The sequence below is a fragment of the Haemaphysalis longicornis genome, unplaced genomic scaffold, assembly GCF_048455015.1.
Source record: "Haemaphysalis longicornis isolate Haplotype H1 unplaced genomic scaffold, Haemaphysalis longicornis Haplotype H1 scaffold_1, whole genome shotgun sequence".
Classification (NCBI taxonomy): Eukaryota; Metazoa; Arthropoda; class Arachnida; order Ixodida; family Ixodidae; genus Haemaphysalis; species Haemaphysalis longicornis.
The window spans coordinates 160,063,418-160,086,366 of NW_027526203.1; the positions used below are offsets into that span (position 1 = coordinate 160,063,418).

Here is a 22,949-nt window from a genome sequence, read left to right on the forward strand (position 1 = left end):
CTCAGTGCCTGATAAGCACGAACGAAACATGGTGTCAGAAGTGGGATACGAACCCACGCCCACATTCGTGGACCAGAAGTTGAGTGTGGTACGAGCGGTGCGAGCACAGCGTGTACAAAGATTGCAGTCACTGAATATGGCGAGTAGTGGAGAGCACGAGCCGAGTGTCAGCAACCCTAACGCGCTCAGGAGGTCCCGGCCCGGGGCCATCGCCTGCCGAGCATTTTAAATGACAAATGCTCCCCCCGTGGTGAAGCGTGCATATTCACAAGCACGATTCTACACTAAACAAAATGGACGTCATCTGCAGGTTCCACCTGCAGGGAAGGTGCATTGACGGCAAGCGCTGCACGTGGGAACATGTCAGAACCGTGGCCGTGGTAGACAACCGCGTCTTAGACCCAGCGGGTGACGCGCGAGCCGGCCGCTGACAGTAGCCGCGCACATGCCTAAGCTGCAGAAGTATGCCCGTGTCGAGATGGTGCCACCGTCTCCTCAAGAAGATCAACCCGAGATAGGAGAGCACCCCATCGACTAGGCTATGATGAAAATTTTGTACAAATTCTATAGTTACATTTTCCCTATTAATGTTTTATTTTTCCTTCAGAGAAAGGGGGATGTATCATGTTTAAGCGCGTCTGAGCAAGCGCGCGTACGCAGGAAGTCCACTGCGCACGCTATCTGTTTCCCTATCTGTGTTGCACTGTATAAAGAACGAGCTCACAATAAACCGATGATCATTCTTCGCTGGGAGACGGCTTGCCTGGTGCCTGATAAGCACGAACGTGCGCGTGGTGCGTGCGTGCGCGTGGATTGCTCGCTCGAGCTTCCAAATAAATGGTCGCCCTAAACATCGATCTCTCCAGTGAACCTTGTCCTCTCAATATGTTTACTAACTGTTATAAAATAGAATCATGCTGTCCAGTGCAGCGTATTGTGCTTTTCATTTTTTCTTATGAGTTGCGTAGGGCATAAACGTGGTGTTAGAGTATATACGTAATTATTTTTATATCATCTCGCACGTTTCCCTCGCATGTCATGCAAATACCTGCATAAAGCTATGCAAACGAGGAAATCTCGCCTGATGAGATGAGCCTTGAAAACAGCCCGCAGCATGACAAGCACGCTCCGAGCTGTTACAAAAAGGGCCAGGAGGCTGGCATAAAAGGAGGAAAGCTTGAGCGAAAGCCTTGCCAAAATGACAAATGCAACAGCAGCGAGAGCTGAGGATATTTTAGAGAAGCTGAAAAACTGATCCCAAAGCAGCAAATTGCTGTCAGAATGTGCTTTGAAGCCGTTTAAAAAAACTACTACTACTACTACTACTATGTATATTTTATTGGCGCAAGGGCGTCTGAGGCCAAAGAGCGCCAAGACAATATTTGTTTTGTCACAGTTGTTAAAATGCCATGGCGATGATTGTGATGTACTTGATAAAAATAGTGTATATATGGGTGTAAAGGGCCCTTATTCTAAGAAGCGAAGATGAATAAGATGAGAGGTAACAGTGACGATGTTAATGTGTGTGCTGGGAGCGCCATAACATAACAGGGATGGCGGTGATGTCCCTGGCACGTTATGAAAACGCTCAGAACCACCCTCACTATTTGCATTGGGTGGCCCTGATGTCACACATGGTATGAGATGAGTGCTGAAAATCCAATGTCAGCGAGATAGGCTAAAAGGCGTTCACTTCTAATCGGCGGTTGATCAGATAAAAACAAGGATGTGTGTAAGGGTATCGTGTAGGTGTATAGTTCTGGGAAGTGTCGTTTCCTTGCGTCATGGTATGCTAAGCATTCAATCAATACATGGAGGACTGTAAGTCTTCGTCCGCATTTCTCACAAGATGGTGGTGGGGTTCCGTTTAAAAGATATGAGTGTGTAGCGTGTGTGTGACCTATTCTTAATCTGCATATTGATATTTCTGTGAACCTGTTCCGTTTCTCTGTGTTGTATTTCCCTATGTGTGGTTTTATAATGTGCAGTTTGTTTTCGATTTGTGTGTCCCACTGTACCTGCCAGCGCCTCCGATGCATACTCCGAACTAGTGGTTTCATGTGCGTTTAAAAAAAGCGCAAGAGGCATGACATATAACAGATAGTGGATGCTGGAGTGCACACATCTCAAAAGATGGAGCCCACAACACTACATGGCTACATCTGGAGGCAGAATATCTTGCTGTTTCCGGGAAAGCCAAAAATCATAAAGTAAGAGGCACAGAAGAACCGGACAGCAGGCAATAGCTGGTGTCCACAAATATATTTTTACATGACCTGCTTGGCAAGACAGGAATGAGACAGCGCATAACTGGCATTCAGTCTTGTCCCCACTAATTCCGAAAACTGCACTTACACGGCTTGTATGCTGAAGCAACTTCGTCGCCGTCTACGTGACACGTAGCAGCACGCTACAATACATGTCAAGCTACATGGCCGATTTTGGTTTTAATGAGAAAATGCTGAAAACCTCGAGAAAGAAAACCTCTAAAGTGGACCCCCGTTCAAGTGTCAGGGGGGCTTAGTGGTCGACGAAATGAAACTCTCTGAGCACCTGTCTATCAGCACAGCTGGCAAGGCGCTGTATAGGAAGGAGAGGTGACTGATTGCCTCAGAGGCGCAGCGGAGCAGTTGCACAGAAAATTTGTTCTGGTTCACCTTCTTTCTACCAGAGGGCGCTGGAGTATCATGGCCATGAGAGCCATAGGCGATGCGTAAATCTGCAGGGCGCCACTGTAAGCAAAGGAATGCTTACGATTTGACCATTGATATTGATTTGGTAACAGCTGGCTGTCATCTCCCTGCGTTACCCACAAAGATGAAGTAACTGGCACGATATTGCATTATTATGTGGAACTTCGTATGAGGCAGCATTGTAAACAGAACAAAGAAAAGGAGAACAAAACACACAACCTCAGGAAACTGCATCAAAACAGACCAGGAACCTGTAGGCAGCTGTTCATCACTAGTAGAACCTTACGGCGACATGCACGAACCCGCACAGCGAGGATCCCCTTGTAGTTTGCCCATTCAACCCCGGCCAGAAGGTCAGAATGACAGTGTTATTGTTTTTGCGAAACTATCCGCAATCTCTGAAAGTTTTAGTTGAACCTGTGAACTTATATGAGGTGTGTGCGACCATATAGAAGCGATGGGGAAAAAGTGAATAAGTGGGAGCAACCGGTACTGATGGCAAAATACTCAACACTAGCTTCGTGACAAGTCGACAGCTGACGGTTTCTGCGTAACCATCTAATCTGCTCTTGGTCTTTCAAACTACCTGTTAAATGAGTGCAGTTTTACATATGTGCTTAATGGAAAGATTTTTTTTTTTGACATGAGGTCCCCCTACAGTCTCTGACTCTGGGACCTCCTTCTGAAATCTTGTATTGTACACATTCTTATTGTCACACATAATGAAATAAATTCAAATTCAAAATTCAAATAAAAAAAAATGAATCACGATGTACTTGAGAGATTTTTTGGCATCATTTGGCAAGCTGGAGGTCAAAATGAGCACCCTACAAAGCACATTTTTCACAGCTTTACAATATGCTCAGAGTATATAGAGTTTACTCAAAACCCCAAAGTTTGGCAACTGTCAAACTGAGCTTGGGGAAGAGGCTCCATGCTTGACACTAGCAGATCTCACTTCAGCCTTCAAAGATGAGTCTCAGGCGGAAAGCAAGTTCCAAGAGCTCGGGAAGAAACTAGATGGTTTTATTAGCTAGGAGCTAGAGAGGGAAGCAGTTTATGACCATCCCTAAGCCTTGGCTGAAGTTGAGGACTGCACAGGGTACTATGTTACAGGGTTCGCGTATCAGAAGTTGCTAAACGACACAATGTGCGACACATGGAAACTTGGCCTTGCGAGACCTGTTAATCACTCACAGAAGTCTGCGGCAGCCCTGGTAAACTTCAAGACCCTTAGAAAGCTCATTCATATTACGGCTACATATTTGTATTAGGTACTTCGTGCAGCAGAGGTGGAGTTTCAAAAAAAAAACTGTAAGCAAAGGAATGCCTACGATTTGACCATTGATCATGTATTGGATAATGACTAGCTGGCTGTCATTTCCCTGCGTTACCCACAAAGATGAAGTAACAGGCAAGATATTGCATTATTATGTGGAACTTCGTATGAGGCAGCATTGTAAGCAGAACAAAGAAAAGGAGAACAGAACACACAACCTCAGGAAACTGCATCAACACTTGTGACTGGACAAGTTTCCTAAAACTCTAAAAGAACCAGGCTTGTTCATTTGATGGTGTATGATTTACTGAATATTTGTTGTTGGGGACATCTTATTTTTGTAAAACAGTGCAATAAACATGTATAAATGCCCACGAGCCTATTAGGCATGAATTACTAGGCAAACATGTTACCGTTGTTTGGAAGAAGTAACCACGGAAGACTTGAATGTCGAAGCTGCTGTAGGTGTGATCATTGACTCCCCATGTCCCAGCCGTGGATAGTTCGCACAGCCGAGGGAGAGGCCATCCTTCGAGAGACCCGGCGTGCCAAGGATCCGCTGTAGATGACAAGTCGCGCTTGCATAGTGGTGTATGAAAACGGCTACTGAAACGGCCAGCTCACTGTGGCCCTGCTCAACATAACGCCATTGAAATGCCATGCCGCCGATGTAAACCACAACATTACAATGATACTAAAACTCAACTTTGTGTCTGTCAATGATCACCTACAACAGCCTGGCTATTCCAGTCTAGCGCGCAAGTACAAGCTTCCCTGAATTTTTTACCTTCTCTGCGGGGCCAAGTGCGTCCCAAATAAACCGGTTTGCTTAAGCCTATTCCTCTTCGTCTACGTGACAATATAAAGCCTAAAATGCAGTCCTTCGTGAAGAAACTTGGGAAATAATTTTAGTAAAGTGAGGCTATCTTGACGCATGTTGAATTATTTGTTCAGTAACAAAGCTCGACGTGTTCATGGAGGCGCAAAAAGTTTATAATAAACCTTAAAGAAGCCAAAATAGCTTTTCAGTGCACTGAAGCACCCAAACAAATGAGTGCGAGCAGAGAAAATGCAGCCAGGCAATCGGCGTCTAGCAGACGACGACAACGGCGCGAGTCCGACAGCTGACACCATGGGCCAGCTAGGGGGGGCGCGCCACTCACAGATCTCACCGCCAACCCTGAGGTGCCGTGCTCGAGCGTTTCATTGGTTAAGTCGCTCCGCAAAGACTACAGCCAGCCGCAACGAAAGCTAGGTGCCCGGCCAGGACACTGTAGGCAGCAGTTCCTTCGACGGCAGTACCTCACGGCCACATGGTACACTCAATGAAGCCCTGGGCTTTCTTACATTGCGAGGACCCCCTCGTAGTTTGCCAATTCAACCCTGACCACAAGGTCAGAAAAGGACGCCTCGACATCCACCTTTGTAGATGCACACCGGTGAACTGTCACTACATGGCCAGCCACCTGGCACCAGGAAACGCCCTGCACCAGCACTTGGCCTCCTGCCTCGACCGCTGCGGCGCCGGCCAGGCCAACCACCAGTCAGCGGGGGCAGCGGAGGTGGATGCCCTCTACCCCATCAGGCAGTCGAAGAACCTTCCCGAGCCAGACGAGTGCTGGGACAAGGATGCCCAGGACTGGGAGGACCAGGACTAGGTCGCCCGCTGGCCAATATCAACGACCACAAGGTCAGAAAAGGGCGCCTCGACATCCACCTTTCTAGATGCACACCGGTGAACTGTCACTACATGGCCAGCCACCTGGCACCAGGAGACGCCCTGCACCAGCACTTGGCCTCCTGCCTCGACCGCTGCGGCGCCGGCCAGGCCAACCACCAGTCAGCGGGGGCAGCGGAGGTGGATGCCCTCTACCCCATCAGGCAGTCGAAGAACCTTCCCGAGCCAGACGAGTGCTGGGACAAGGATGCCCAGGACTGGGAGGACCAGGACTAGGTCGCCCGCTGGCCAATATCAACGACCACAAGGTCGGAAAAGGACGCTTCGACATCCACCTTTCTAGATGCACACCGGTGAACTGTCACTACATGGCCAGCCACCTGGCACCAGGAGACGCCCTGCACCAGCACTTGGCCTCCTGCCTTGACCGCTGCAGCGCCGGCCAGGACAACCACCAGTCAGCGGGGGCAGCGGAGGTGGATGCCCTCTACCCCATCAGGCAGTCGAAGAACCTTCCCGAGCCAGACGAGTGCTGGGACAAGGACGCCCAGGACTGGGAGGACCAGGACTAGGTCGCCCGCTGGCCAATATCAACGACCACAAGGTCAGAAAAGGACGCCTCGACATCCACCTTTCTAGATGCACACCAGTGAACTGTCACTACATGGCCAGCCACCTGGCACCAGGAGACGCCCTGCACCAGCACTTGGCTTCCCGCCTCGACCGCTGTGGCGCCGGCCAGGCCAACCACCAGTCAGCGGGGGCAGCGGAGGTGGATGCCCTCTACCCCATCAGGCAGTCGAAGAACCTTCCCGAGCCAGACGAGTGCTGGGACAAGGACGCCCAGGACTGGGAGGACCAGGACTAGGTCGCCCGCTGGCCAATATCAACGACCACAAGGTCAGAAAAGGACGCCTCGACATCCACCTTTCTAGATGCACACCGGTGAACTGTCACTACATGGCCAGCCACCTGGCACCAGGAGACGCCCTGCACCAGCACTTGGCCTCCTGCCTTGACCGCTGCAGCTCCGGCCAGGCCAACCACCAGTCAGCGGGGGCAGCGGAGGCAGATGCCCTCTACCCCATCAGGCAGTCGAAGAACCTTCCCGAGCCAGACGAGTGCTGGGACAAGGACGCCCAGGACTGGGAGGACCAGGACTAGGTCGCCCGCTGGCCAATATCAACGACCACAAGGTCAGAAAAGGACGCCTCGACATCCACCTTTCTAGGTGCACGCCGGTGAACTGTCACTACATGGCCAGCCACCTGGCACCAGGAGACGCCCTGCACCAGCACTTGGCCTCCTGCCTTGACCGCTGCAGCTCCGGCCAGGCCAACCACCAGTCAGCGGGGGCAGCGGAGGCAGATGCCCTCTACCCCATCAGGCAGTCGAAGAACCTTCCCGAGCCAGACGAGTGCTGGGACAAGGACGCCCAGGACTGGGAGGACCAGGACTAGGTCGCCCGCTGGCTAATATCAACGACCACAAGGTCAGAAAAGGACGCCTCGACATCCACCTTTCTAGATGCACGCCGGTGAACTGTCACTACATGGCCAGCCACCTGGCACCAGGAGACGCCCTGCACCAGCACTTGGCCTCCTGCCTCGACCGCTGCGGCGCCGGCCAGGCCAACCACCAGTCAGCGGGGGCAGCGGAGGTGGATGCCCTCTACCCCATCAGGCAGTCGAAGAACCTTCCCGAGCCAGACGAGTGCTGGGACAAGGACGCCCAGGACTGGGAGGACCAGGACTGGGCCGCCCGCAAAGGAGCCCGTTTCTAAAGTCTGTTTTCAGCGTACCTAAAAATCTTGATGGCTGCAAGGCGCTCCACGTGCGGGTTTGCACCGATCTGCCATGCCTAGCACGCCACCTAGGGCGGTCCCTCTTTCTCTGTACTTCTTCACCCCTTTCCCTTCGTTTCTAGTGCAATAAAGATTATTATTGTTATTATGATATATTCGCCCTCAATATCATTCTAGCAAACTCCAGAAACGCTGTTAGGCAGTGTGCCTAATCGCAGTGGTAAGTGGGCACTGCATGTTGGGCAATTGGTTATCCCACCCATGGCCTGAAAGACAGATAGCCCTCATCACCTGGGGAAATGCACGAGGCTGGTGCTCGCCCGAGCAGGCCCCTTGCCCACCGACCACTGTAGGCCGTAAGAGCACTGTAGGAGCAGTAGGAGCTCCATGCCGCAGGAGAACGGAGACAGCATACGACCTGGAAAATGTGAACCACTGAGGGACCTTTTTTTAGAAAGCGGATACACACACTTCTCTGGTTAAGGGGACACACGGTTCTTTGGGACCGAAAAAGTGCCAATAAATGCACTTTGATAAGTATCATTTTTGAAATATACAGGTCTTTTTCTCTCGGTTTGCAGAATTTTTCCTCCGAAAAGTCGGTACCGAGCAGTGTTCTCTTTTCTCCCAGATCTAGTGCGCCTACCCAGGGCTCGAGCACGGCAAAGAATATCTGCATATCCTGGTTCCCGTCCTGCTGGCAGCAGAGGGGAAAAGCATGAGGCTGGTGCTCGCCCAAGGAGGCCCGTTGTCCACCTGCCGCTGTAGGCCGTAAGCACTCCAAACCGCAGAAAGACAGTGTATGACCTAGAAAGTGTGAACCACTGATGGACCTTTTTTAGAAAGCGGGTACATGGACTTCTCTGGTTAAATTAAGCCATGATGTTGATTTGGCTAATTGGCGTGTGACTTGGTTTCTTGTTTTGGTTTGAGAATAATAGCTAACAATAGTGCCCAAATAGTGCCATGCCCAAATAGTGCCACAAGGTTTAAAAAGTCCTGTTGTATGCCTGTAAAAAGTGTTGTATGCCTGTAAAGATTTGCGTCATGAAAATGACAATTATCTGTTGGTTTACAACATGTTGGTCGCTGCCGGGAACTGCCCTTCAAGCCCTGGCGGCTTTGGCAGGCCCGCAAATGTGTTCTGTTTATGGAATCAATAAACACTATTATTACTGATATGAGGCACATGTAGCGTCCACGACTAAGATACCTCGGGGGGTGATGAACCCAGGAGGAGGGAGATGGGAGGGGAAGGTGGGGGTCAGCTGGACGTTGGCAGAGGGTGTGCAGCTTGCCACGGGATGGGCAGTTTGGGAATGTGAAGCAGTTTGATATGTGCACTGCAATTTTATAGCTGTAATTACATCAAGGTAATCGTATAAATAACACATCTCTTGCTGCTCACGATGGACACAACACGTCTGAAAAATGACATTGCTGTAGACCATGTAGATCATTGCTGTAGATCATCGCCAAAAAAGCAAAGAAAAGTGATGTTTGGAATAGATTTTGTGAAGTCACAGACGCCAGCACCTTTTGACCTTCAGGATATGTGCACTGCAAAAGCTGCGAGAGCTTCTTTTGTTACAATGCCAGTAAAACAGGGAGACCGCATCTAATTTGACACAAATGCCAACTGACAGCTGATTGCAGAAGTATCGAATCTTTCTTCTTGGAAAAGAAGTCAGCTGTTCCTGTTAGTGTCAAGGAAACTATGACAAGTGCTTGTGCTCGTTGGTGTGCAAGAAACATTCGCATCAGATGACGGCTTTTTGAAGCTTGCAGATCACCTGATTGCCGCGGGTGCAAGACATGGCAGCATAAGGAAGCACCCGACAACAGTATCTCGAAGGGTCGCCGAGGTGGCAAGCCCTCTACAAGAAATGAACTGCTGCAGTGAAGGAAGCTCGCTGTGTGATGGCCTTTGAGATGTGGACAGACAATTACAAAAAAGTATCTTATTTGACTGCCACTGCTCACTATGTCGATGACAACTGGGATCTACATAGTGCCGCCCTGTTCACGAGCGATTTTCCAGCAGCCGAGAAAAAGACAGGCAAAAACATTGAGAGAATTGCTGCAAAAAATCTCAAAGATGGGAATTGATGGGAAGACACCTACACAGATGATTACTTGCAGATAGTTGCAACATTAACAGAACCTCCCCTCTCGCTTGTGCCAGGGCATCACCTGTTATCTCATACTGGTGGGCAACGCTCAGTGGCACCTAACCTTTGCAAAGGCAAGCAACCTCTTGATAAGGTAGAATAGCGAGGGTCCGACTGAAGAATTAAAACTACTTTAATTTTTGCTTTTCACACTAAGTGGAAAGATTGCAATGATGGCTAGTGCCGATGCACGCATCACAGCGCAGCACGCTGTGCGGTGAAGGCTGCATTTCGGGTCAAACTTTGCTCATCACCCGCACCCTAAGGTCACTCTCAAGTCCCGTGAAGATGCACCACCACTTAGAGAATGGGAATTTGTGACGAGAGACTCCGAGCACCGAACGTTAGTCCTTTACGGAGTCTGCCCAAGCGCGCCATGCGGTGAAACGAATGAGTGCCTACTACTCCGTGCTCAGCGTGACTGGCATTGAACTTCACCTCCCAGTTGCCTCACATCTTGCGGCACCGCTTTGGAGCAGTTTCGGCGCAATTCTGCCTTTTGGAGCAGGATGTAGCAAGAAAAGCCATTGGAGCAGTGCGGAGCAAATGGAGCAGCACTTCACCCCCTGCCCACCCCATTTACACCTAGCTCAATACGGAAACATTGATGCTCGGGCGAGTTGGTGTTCCACATTCCTGAATTCACAACGGTCACAACAAACAAGGACAACAGGGAGAGCTAAACCTGTGTCTCGCTCTCCCCATCGTTCTTGTTTGTTGTGTGTGCTGTGAATTCAAGAATCAATGAAGAAGTTCTCTCTCTCTCTCTCTCTCTCTCTCTCTCTCTCTCTCTCTCTCTCTCACTCACTCACTCACTCACTCACTCACTCACTCACTCACTCACTCACTCACTCACTCACTCACTCACTCACTCACTCACTCACTCACTCACTCACTCACTCACTCACTCACTCACTCACTCACTCACTCACTCACTCACTCACTCACTCACTCACTCACTCACTCACTCACTCACTCACTCACTCACTCACTCACTCACTCACTCACTCACTCACTCACTCACTCACTCACTCACTCACTCACTCACTCACTCACTCACTCACTCACTCACTCACTCACTCACTCACTCACTCACTCACTCACTCACTCACTCACTCACTCACTCACTCACTCACTCACTCACTCACTCACTCACTCACTCACTCACTCACTCACTCACTCACTCACTCACTCACTCACTCACTCACTCACTCACTCACTCACTCACTCACTCACTCACTCACTCACTCACTCACTCACTCACTCACTCACTCACTCACTCACTCACTCACTCACTCACTCACTCACTCACTCACTCACTCACTCACTCACTCACTCACTCACTCACTCACTCACTCACTCACTCACTCACTCACTCACTCACTCACTCACTCACTCACTCACTCACTCACTCACTCACTCACTCACTCACTCACTCACTCACTCACTCACTCACTCACTCACTCACTCACTCACTCACTCACTCACTCACTCACTCACTCACTCACTCACTCACTCACTCACTCACTCACTCACTCACTCACTCACTCACTCACTCACTCACTCACTCACTCACTCACTCACTCACTCACTCACTCACTCACTCACTCACTCACTCACTCACTCACTCAAAGGGTTAAGTGTGAAGTTATGCCAACTTTTGGGAGGGTTTTGGCCCATGTTTGCTGGATATTTCGGGTGGATAACCGTTCGGTGCATTCTTGCTTATGAGTACCGTAAAAACCCGCGTATAATACGGACCCGCGTATAATACGAGGTGTAATTCGGGGACAGCAAAATCAGAAAAAAAAGTTTTCATCCGCATATAATGCGAGGTAAAGAGCACACAAAATACCGTCCAGTCATTGTGAGTTTTCGCTGGCACTGCCTCCCGACGTCCGTTCAGTCATCGTCAGGTTCGCTGCCGCTGTCTGCTGAAGTCGCCTTGTCGGGAATGTCTTTCCACAGAAAGTGGTCCTCAGTGCTATCAAGGGCATTCGAGATGCCGCTTTCTTGAAAGAGCGACTGGCGAGCTCCTCTGGGATGCTGGCCCATGCATCCGCGATCCAGCCACAAAGCACCGCTGGAGAAACCCGCGTCAGCCATTCGGTAGCTGTCACTTACGGGTCTCCTGACCTCATCCACTCTTGGTAGCAGGACCTGATGCAGTCTTTGAAAGGCTTGTTGATGCAAACGTCTAGCGGTTGCAGCTGGGATGTCATTCCTTCTGGCATGACAATGAGTTCGGTGCGGGGTTCGCGTAACAACTTCTTCACGGAATCGGCCAGGTGGCAGCGAAAGGCGTCCAACACGAGCACTGACGGGAATTCCCAACAGTGCTCCAGGCCGGCGACACCACACAGACTTTATCCAGTCAAGCACCAGTTGCTTTCTCCACCCACGAATGCTGCCTTCGGTGACGCCGAACTGCCGTCCTGCGGCGCAATTCCTGATGGTCTCGGCACATAAAGTAACTTTTCACAAATAACTTTTCTCTTTGATTGTAGCTGAATACTGTTTTCGTGCACCCGACATCGTGATAGACTTGCGGTGAACGTGCCGAGATCCTTCGCGTGGTCAAAACAATCAAAATGGCGCCGTTGAGAGAAGCAGCAGCCAGCTAACGCCACCGCAAGATGGCACACCCTCCGCTGAAACCGAAAGTGCAAATTTTTGGCTGAAAACTTTGGGATCCACATATAATACGAGGCGCAAATTTTACATGGTAAAATTTGGAAAAAAACCTCGTATTATACGCGGGGTTTTACGGTAACTTGGCTTGACTTGATACGAGCCAGGCATAACGCCTCAAGCGCGGAGTGGGGGCCAAACGAGCAAGGAAAAAAGGATGGTAAGATTAACACTTAGGGATAGGAAACGAGCACGCTGGATTAAGGAGAAAACTCTGGTGACTGAAATGAAGAGAAGTAAATGGAGTTGGGCCGGGCATTTCATCCGAAGAGCTGACGAGCGGTAAACCGTCAGGGTAACAAGTAGATACCAAGAGACAGACGTGGACGCAGCCGATAGCTTTATGGGAAGATGACGTAAGGAAATTTGGTGGCTAAGAGTGCAGGATAGGGGCAGCTGCAGGTCTATGGGCGAGGCATTTGCCCAGCGGTAGACTTAAGCTGGTATGACGATGGCGTGTACTGTCCATAGATTAATTCAATTCATCTTTTTTTCCTCCAAGGAAACGGGGGTGGGGGGGGGTTTGTGCCAAAGCTACACCAGTGCTATGAGGCAAGCACTAAAAAAGGGCTCCCTCCAGATTAATTTTGATGACTTGGGAATTCGGGATCTTTAATGTTAGAGGAAATCTCGACACAAATGTTTCCATTCTTTGCGTAATTATTGTTTTTACTCGTACTCCACTGCATAAAACAGTTTCACACTAGCATTCAACTGATGAAACAGTATTTATGTTGAAAATACTGAAGCTGATCTTTAGAAAACATCCACTGTTACTTTTGGGTGTTGGTGTTTTTGTTTTTTATTTAAGAAGCATTTGCACAGCAGCGTTTTCCAAAATGAAAAGTGCAAAAGCTCACGTTGCAAAAGGGTTGGCGTGGATAGTGACAGCGTTGAGTCTGATGTCCCGAAGGGGACGGAAGTTCTTTGGGTTGACAGGAACCTTTTCAAGTTCGTCGAGCGTGTCCATGCCATCAATGACCCTGCGGACGAGAAAACCAGAGACAAGACAAATGTTAAACACAGGATGCAAAAAAAAAAAATCGACAATAAGCCCAATGTTAACACCGAAGTTGAGATGACTGAAACAGCATTGAATGAGACATGGCAGACATAAAAATACAGTATTTTTCATTAGTTTTATCCCCAACTTGTAACAATGAATCTTCTGGTAAAGTAATTTTGCATATGAATGAATTATACTTTAAAACCATCTAATATCGTAAAAACTGCCTTATTGGAAACACATGAAGCCCCCCTTCCACCTCTCTTCCCCAAATGGGTGGCTTAAGAGTATAAACACCGCGCAAGGAGCCAGGTCAGGAAACTAATGGAACTGCACAAGCAGTCATCTGGTGCCTTGCCTCTCCGAGATGCACATGTCTGTGAAACACTTTAGTGTTTTCTTTTTTTATTAAAACTCCTTTCTGCATGCGATACCTATTGAAAAAGTCAACCTTCCATCTTGGAAGCCATACATTTTACACGACATATATTTTGAAGTGGCCATGGTTTGGAGACAGCAAGTTTCAAAACAGCACGACACAGCAGAGGACGCACACTCGGGCCACCCTCCCCTAGCCAAGCCCTGGATTAACCCTTCCAACTGCTTTTCCATCTCTTGCAAAACTGCTGGGGTCACTGTGCAGCCGACCTCGACTGACACCTGCAACACATTCTTTTCATAATCAAGAAGATGGCCGGCACTGTGTGAGCACCAAATGATCTTTGGCAGAATTAAGAGTAGCCCGTGACTTCACCATGTTTAAGCCATACTTTAGGTTGGGAGAGGTCCTACGTAACACTACATTGCCATTACCAGCATGGTTACTACACAGCATGGCCAAAAATGCCTGTCATACAAAGCAGGACAAAATTCCCAATGTTTGCCTTAAATTTCGATTAGGGTGCAGTAAAGAAAAACTGGAATGCCTGTAGAAAACTGTGACTGAGTGAGCAGAATTCTTCACAGATGCCAAAATTTACGAGTGTTGCAAAACAAAAACAGTCCCATGACGAAAGCGGAGACTTTGCACTTGGAAACATGTTCTGTACTGCAATGCGTATCCATGACTTGTGCATGGGGACCACCTCCAGAACTCTCGAGCCAAGTAAATAAGATTCAATGAAATGCAATTTATCACTGGAAGTGCAACCATGATAAACGTTGCCGAGTGTGACAGCATGTGAAAACTTCACATCGAGATTTTTTTTCTACCCACACTGTAATGCACACGGCATAATTACACCAACTTACTCTCATTTAGACATAAACTTGCAACGATGTTTGATCCATGTTGGTACATATAGCATCGCCACACTAACCCGCAAGCAGTTGGGGCTTATTGAAGCAGCAGTGATCTCAACTCAAGGAAAAATGCAGGTTCTTCCAGTAAAGGTACAATAAGTAGAATTTTAAGTTAATCCACTAATTCAATACAAGTTTCATCACACATTATTTTGCGACAGAAAGTGCTCGAGCCTTGTCATAAATCCTAGCAAACGACAGTTCCCTCCATGGGTCCATGAAGATTTGATGTTTTAAATCACCCTCAGAGCTTGCCTGGTAGCAAATCATGCCGTGAGGAGGCGCTTTGAAGAACCAGCAGTCGGCGCAAGAAAAGTGAACAGGGCGAAGCTCTTGTGCCGGTGGCGACGAGGTGTGCGTGCGGAGGTCGGCGAAAGATGGAAAAAAGAAGAGAAGGAAGAGGTTGCGAGCACTCGAGGCAGGAAGGAGGAGAGGGTTCCAGAAGCTTTTGGATGGGCAAGAAATCCTAGGAATCTTCACTATCGAGCCACACCTTCCTCCTGGAAGCTCTTGGCTGGGCATGAACGTCGTGAAGATCTTCGCTCCGAACCGCACCTCTTTCGCAGTCTCAAGACTGGTGAAGGCTCGGCAGCTTCGGAAACGCAGCGGGCTTCAATCAACCAGAGAGCAACGAGGCCGTCCCGTCATTGCCCAACTACAGCAGCGCTATCGACCAGTGCCCCGCGCCAGCACACTGCTCCAGCTGACAGACATAGCACCTGGGCCACGTGAGCGTGAACTATTTTTAGAGGGACTTTTTTTCATGGGACTAGTTGTTTCCGTAGGATGGTTCTTATTAGGTTAGTCTGATTCTCATTTGTGCATTTGGAATGTAATTTGTCTCGTCAATATATTTGTTTTGTGTCCAAAGCCAAATCATCTCGACTCCTCTCCGCCTGATAAAATTGACCTCCTCATCACGGAAACAATTTGCATAACAAAAATGGCGTCCACGGCAGGGCTCACAATAATTCAGAGAGAGCTAAGGAGGTTGTATTTGCGGCGGAGAGGCAAGCACTTGGTGGCCGATGTGGACTTAGAAATATTGCTGGCAGTCGGGAAAGCGAGAGGTCTGACGAGCAGAGATCTCAAAAAATGGTTAGAAACCGAAGCAAATGCCGCCAGACATCTAGAGCTCTCGCGAGAGTGGCTGAAATTCACAAGCTCGAAATTGAATGCGACGAGCTAGACCGTGAGCTATAGCTCCAAGTAAACAAGCGCGTGACTACAGATTCAGATCTCAAAATTGCAGAGAGAGTGCGCCGCGTCACCGCAAGAGAATGCAAAAAGAGTGTCGAACCCCCCACACGTGGGAGAGAAGGCATGCGGGTCCCTGCCAGTGATGAGGCCGCGTGTGGAACAGAAGAAAACAGGAAACATTTTGAACAGCCACAAATGGAGGTGAAAGGCATGTTCCAGGCATGAAGTTGTGCACGTGCCGAGTGTGGCAGACGAGCCACGTGCAGACACGCCTACTCTGAATGCGCCAAGTGAGAGCAGTGGTGTGCAGCCGGGTTCTGAGCTGTCTGAACAGTTGGGGCCGTGCTCTCAGACAGAGCGATGTGCTGTCGACCGTGAGGTGTGAATAAATGATTTGTGCAAGGATCCCTTCCAAGAGCTTGTGGTCCCGGGCAAACAGCTTCTGCTAACCGAGAGTGACCTAGCTTTAACAAACTGTTTTAAGCGAAAGCATTCACCCTCTAGAAAACCTGCAGGTACCTAAGAGGGAGTCCCAGTGGTCAAAGCCTAATTGCATTGACACAGGGAAGAGTCGACCTGAATTTGAATAAAGGCCAAATGAAGGATTCAAGAAAGTAATGCACCGAACGAAACAGACGGGCAGGCGACGGTTCCAGATTGGAAGAACTAATATTTATGAGCACAGTCGGAGAAATCAAAAAACGCAAACTGGTGAACTACTACCTGACGTGTACCGCCACTTGTGAGCTCACAAATGGGCTCGAAAAATCGCTCCAAGCACAAGGTAGCAGATAAGTTCGTAAGGCGTCAGTTTCTAGTGGAACCGTTGGGCTAGGCTTCATACCTTAGGCGCACCAGCAATGAGAGCACAGCTGGCTTCCGGAACAACACTGACGGCATCACTAAGGGTGCGGAGTGGAAGCGCCGCAAAAAGGTAAAGATGAAGGTAGATGGGAACAAATGGAATTGAAGTCGTGGACTTGACTTAGGATGGGACGATGTAAGGAATAGAGACTGAGTAAAAATGGTTTAGGAGTTGCGTTTGTCTGTAGGAAGTTCGATGGATATATCCCGTGAAACGTTGGATTGTAAGAAATAATTTCAATGAGAAGACTGCTGAGAGAAGTTGTGATTTCGGTGTTCGTAAACCCAAATGAGAAACCTTATTTTCGCGCCGAGCTGTGTTAAGACATAATTTGTTTCAAGGGTTAGGTGGTATGTTTTGTACGACACAGTTAAAAGGAACCAAGTGTGTGTACCCTCAAGTGGCTGTTATTGTCATGTTTTGTGTGCTTTTTATGTTCATTGTTTATATACTGTTTTTGAAGTGCTATATGGCGTGGAACAGTGGTGGTGATAATGGTATTTGGTGGTGCGGTGCGTGCGTGTGCATTGACCGTTACGACCAACCAGGGTTACCACGGAGAGAACTTCTCACCGGAAGTGTTTCTCCCCAAAACACTTCTTCGATGGGGACACGCATTTTTGTGATGCAGATTGTTTTAGTGATGAGGAGGTCAATTTTATCAGGCGGAGAGGAGTCGAGATGATTTGGCTACGAACACAAAACAAATATTTTGACGGGACAAATTACATTCCAAATGCACAAATGAGAATCAGACTAACCTAATAAGAACCGTCCTACGGAAAAAATTAGTCCCATGAAAAAAACTCCCTCTAAAAATGGTTCACGCTCACGTGGCCCAGGTGCGATGTCCGTCAGCTGGAGAGGTGTGCTGGCGCAGGGCACTGGTTGGTAGCGCTGCTGTAGTCGGGCAGTGACGGGACGGCCTCGTTGCTCTCTGGTTGATTGAAGCCCGCCGCGTTTCCAACGCTGCCGAGCCTTCACCAGTCTTGAGACCGCGAAAGAGGTGTGGGTCGGAGCGAAGATCTCCTGGACGTTCACACCCAGCCAAGAGCTTCCAGGAGGAAGGTGCGGCTCCATAGTGAAGATCTCCTAGGCGTTCTTGCCCATACGAAAGCTTCTGGAACCCTCTCCTCCTTCCTGCCTCGAGCGCTCGCAACCTCTTCCTTCTCCTCTTTTTTCCATCTTTCGCCGACCTCCGCACGCACACCTCGTCGCCACCGGCACAAGAGCTTCGCCCTCTTCACTTTTCTTTCGCCGACTGCTGGTTCTTCAAAGCACCTCCTCACACATGCTAATAATTTATAACAAATTTAACAATTAAAAACAAAATTTCAATTCTTTTCCCAGCCGCACCGCATGCTTTGTGACAACAGCAATGACGTAACAGGAGGTATGTAAAACAGGCAGTACGTTGACTCACTGGAGCATATTAACCCTGCAATTCAAATTACAGGAACATTAATTGAGGTTGCCGCCATTAAAACTACTAGTAATTTCTAGTGCACTTGTCATGGATTTTCGTGCTCCGGAGAATGAAACTCTCGCCAAGAAGCTTGGACTTGAATTCAAAGCTTGCCGAAACATTTGCGTTTGACAAATGAAATTGTGCCTTTTCACACCCCAGTTTGCCTCAAAAACTGTGTCATTCAAAGGTGGCTCGAACTTAACTTCAATTACATGTGTCTGTACATTTTACAGCACCAAAGATGTTGCATTAAAAAATTTTACTAGAACCCCCATAAAAATTTCTCAGGGTTTGGAAAGGACGTAATTTTTGTTGCAGCTGGCAAACTCCTTTAAAGGGACACTGATGGCAACGAGCAAGTTGGTTTCCAACGAAAGTCTGACCACCCCATATTAGCGTATATTTGGTGCCGAAAAATGCCTTATGGCTGAGAAATCGCTAATCAGATGTGCTGCAAATGGCGACTGCAGCTGCTGTTTGCGTCACGATAAACTGGATGCAAGCGAGGCAGCGGTGATGTATAGCGGCATAGAAGCAGCCGAATACAATGCTACCACATACCGAGCAGTTCTGTCAGTTTCGGACAAATCATTCGCACTTTCCCGAACTCCCACGTCCTTTGTAGCTCCAGACCACTGAGCAAAACGTTCCTTCATGGGACCCGTGATCAGCATTGACGCTTTGCTGAAGAATAACATGTTGTCCTTTTTGAGGTCCCGCAAGTGTTGGCGTCGAACCAACCATACGCTTCCTCATAAAGCGGTACCACTGCTTCAAGCAGAGACGAGTTGCGCCATCCAGCAGCACCCTGGAAAGACGTTGCGCTTGCCAGACGTTTTGACCACTTCTGGTGCAAGTTACACGGCATAGCCAGTGGCGGTGGCACCTGTCTTCCCGTTTTCGCAATTTTCTGCCTTATGTTTGAATAAGATATGCATAATAGTTGTATATTCGTGTTCTCGGTGAGCTAACCTATCGATCTAGAGCAACTTGTATTTTGACTTCAGTGTCCCTTTAAATCTAAAACATTAACTTTTACTAAGGATATTGGTAATCCATGCAAAAGGACTTTGCACGTGCAAAATGTTCTTAAATATTTGTACTTAAGATAAAGACATATCCGGCACCTTTCTTCGGAAGATTCCCAAAAATTTTTTTCTGACAAATTACATTTTGCATTTAAATGCCTTATTTCACCTTGAGAACTATGCCAAAGAGCACATCTATTTAGTCTTTTACACGCACTGTTTTTGTCACAATGCCCCTGCTGCAATCTAGACAGTTTTCCTTCATTTTCTTCACATATTCTGAAACTTTTTTGTCTCCTCAAAACTGTTATTTGGCACATGTGCAATACTAGACATGTTGATTGATTGAGTGATTGATTGATTGAAGCTTTATTCATTTTTTGCAGAACAACATACGCAAAAACAGTGTTGGACCCAATGGCCAAAAGCTAGTTTTAGGGTCCACAAACAAAATACAATGGCACTTCGGTCGCATCAAATCGTAGCTTCCTAATTAAAATGTTCAGCAAACATCAAGTGTGTGTGTGTATATATATATATATATATATATATATATATATATATATATATATATATATATATATACACACACATATATACATACATATATACACATATATATACATAAACATAAATATACACATACATATATACAGTCCAGGAAGGCTTATACACCGACTACAAAAGAAGAACATGGGCACTTAAAGAATATACATTGCACATATACAAAACAAAAGATGTTGGTAGATATACAAAATACATTTGCACTACATTTACAGCCAACTGAAACCTCGTGCGCGCCTCAAATTAAAATGTATGTGGGTTAAGGAGGCTTGTACATAATATAAAGTGTGGGAGAAGAAGACGTAATGAACAGTTAAAGGCCAACTGCACCCAAATTTTTTTTTGCCCTAATTTGATCCAAATAAGTAGTCTAAGCTCTTAAAATCACCTTGGCTAAATCCAAAGCTTCGTAAGCGCACAGCACACCAGGTATCGTCGTTCAAAGTAGCTCCGTGCAGACGACGTTTGCACCTGGCGGAGAGTCACCAAAACAAGTTCCGAGCGGCCTGTGGCGGAGGTTGGGAAACCTGTCCCGTGGAGGTTGCGCTTCTCCGGCGACTTGCACGCTGCTTTGCCAGGCGCAGGGACGCGTTCGCCCGGGGTTTCTCCGCTACACCACAGTGCTGTACCGCCGTCGCCATCACATGTTTAAAACTAACCACATATGTAGCAATATCCTCCTTTTTTTCAGTGCAATAAAAGAGATTAGAAGTCTACAAACAATTCACACGCTTGCGAACATTCTGGAGTTAGCTAAACTTTTTTGTACTTGAAAATATTATTTCTGCTGAAAAAACTAGCGCGACGTGCACACTTGGCTTACATTTGTCATTACTATTTGAACTATTGCAGATAAAAAAAGGATCTTCTATAGCTTCTTGACCACTCCCACTTCCGCGTCCAATATCTGCCATATTTGGGCTGAGCCAATGCCACCTCCATCCCTTAGACTTGTCCGAAATTTTGCGATTTAATTAGAGTTGTACGTGCGGGTATAGACATTTCTGCGACTTTTGCCTCACTCACTAAGTAAACCAAAATCAGCCTTGCTCATGGTAACAGATACATCCACATAAATATCGGCCATCGTCTTCACCAAGTGCAAAAGCTAACGAAACTGCTCCTCTCCTAAACAAACTTGATTTTTTTCAATTCCCAAATGAAGCATTTACTTTTGTATAGCACTAGATTTAGTTTACTTGAAAATAAAATGTCTTCAACAGCCCACGTCTCTGGCAAAAGTAAAAAAAAAAAGTGGCAGATAGGTAACTTTTTTCGTGTTTCAGTGCATCATTTAGCTGTGAAAGCTGGCTTATAGTTTCAGATCCCTTCTATATTTCGATTCTTGATGTGCAGGAAGGCGAAAGCTGATATTTGCGAAATGGTTTGCACGTAATGCATAGTAAAAATAGTGATTGATCTCCGCCCGCGTGCGGTTTATTCCCTTCAAAGAGAGCGATGTGATAGCCGAGGCGCCGGCTAACCGAAGCTGCTTTTGGATATCGTACGAGAAACTAGCTTTGTAAATCAGGGGCCGCTTTTTTACTCACAATGCCAAGGATTGCTACAACGGCAGTTATTCTGATGGAAAAATAACTTTGGTACGGTCTACTTCATTTCAATTGATAGCAACGCGATGTCGGAATTAGCCGAACTCCATTATCTTGGGTAAACGTTAATGGGAGTTCGTTTGTGTAAACGACAGTGCGAAACGCGACGCTACCACACGCATTTGAAGGCGGCTCTGAGTGGCCACCGGTTCTATCGCGGTTTCAGTTCAGTTCTATTCACTTTCAGTTCCGAAAACGCTAATGTCGTGAGCCGTTTGCGTCGCGCACGCTCATGTTTGAAACATAGTATTTTGCATTTCGCACTCTTTTTATGTGTACTATTAGGTGACATTATTTTTACGTTGTCGAAAATTCGAGTGCAGTTGGCCTTTAAGGGTCTTAAAACAACTTCCTTTAATTTTCAAGTAAACTTTGTGAAACTTGTCAGTCTTGCTGTTTTTTTTTCCCACTGATTTCAAATATTCCTCAAGCAAACTACACCCTTTCCTAACCAGCATAAAATAAAGTTATTCCTCCTCCTCCTCAAATATTCCATTATTTATTCAGTTGGTCAATTAGTTCCCAAGATAATTAGAGATAACTAGTCATTTTTAGTCAAACAATAGACAAAACAGTGGTGGTCATAAAACTAATCTTTATATTTTCCAATACTATGAACCCTGGTGAGCGCAATAATCGAAGCAGTTTTTTGATGCACCGCTTGGAACTAATTTTACAGCTCATTAAACCTTGGTCGCACCAGTGGCAAGGAACCATTTCGAGTGCCCATTTCAAACACCAGAAGAGTTTACAAATCAATGCATGCGGTCAAAACTGCAGCGCTAACAAAATTCACTTCACTTGTGAACGATACACAGCTGGGCAGTATAGCCCACGGTTGGTCTGTGTTCTCCAGTCCAAGCGTTACCTTGTCATTACAAACAAATGAAGCATGGGGAAGGAGACTCCAATATGCCTGCATGCTCGGTGATCGCGGTTCAGCGCACTCAACTACGGAGCTCATGCGAAGAAATAAACTGTATCAAATGCGCATCTGCGATGCCAAAACTCAAACCAAAACCAGTTTATTAGGAACTACTTTGGCACAGCAACACAGAGCAGTTAGCTCCCCCTACCCCTTCTCCCCATAGCTTCCTATTGCCACAAAAAGTTGTCCCCGAGTATAGTGGTAATTTGTGGCTCTTTTTAAGTGCATGCTCATTTAGAGAAAACAAGAAAGTGGAAGACACATGCCCTCCTCAAGATTGAACTACCGATTGGGAAATGCACGCACAAGTCAGTGCCGCCAGTCGTAAACCAGCCTGGTGAAAATCACAGTCACAACCTAAAGTGGGGTGCATACTTTCCGAACACCGTGTACTTGAGGTCCAGGTGCGGCTGCTTGGCGTACGTGATGAAGAACTGCGAGGCATTGGTGTTGGGCCCATTGTTTGCCATGGAGACCACGCCCCGCACGTTGTGCTGCAAAGCATCCCGCCACCAGTCAGCCGAGTCGTATGCTGCAGTTGTCTCACACTCAACTCGCGCAGAGACTCAGCACTTCTAGTGCAGAAAACCCATGCTTCATTCAGCAATACAAGCTAGATCAGGTTTCCTAGTTGCCTTCCTCTTTGCTCGCTATATGTTCAT

The 22,949-nt window shown here is 47.5% G+C and overlaps 1 protein-coding gene across 3 annotated transcripts in view; it reads right to left on the reverse strand.

The window, feature by feature from the left end:
• LOC144138581 (peptidyl-prolyl cis-trans isomerase-like 3) overlaps positions 1–22,949 on the reverse strand; it is an 85,786-nt gene that overhangs the window by 43,388 nt on the left and 19,449 nt on the right. For all 3 annotated transcript variants that reach the window (XM_077670958.1, XM_077670941.1, XM_077670949.1), the window contains exons 5-6: positions 22,663–22,781; positions 13,177–13,299 (exon numbers count right to left, since the gene is read on the reverse strand). In XM_077670958.1, the coding sequence (XP_077527084.1) occupies positions 13,177–13,299; positions 22,663–22,781 (242 nt within the window). The remainder of the gene's footprint in view (positions 1–13,176; positions 13,300–22,662; positions 22,782–22,949) is intronic.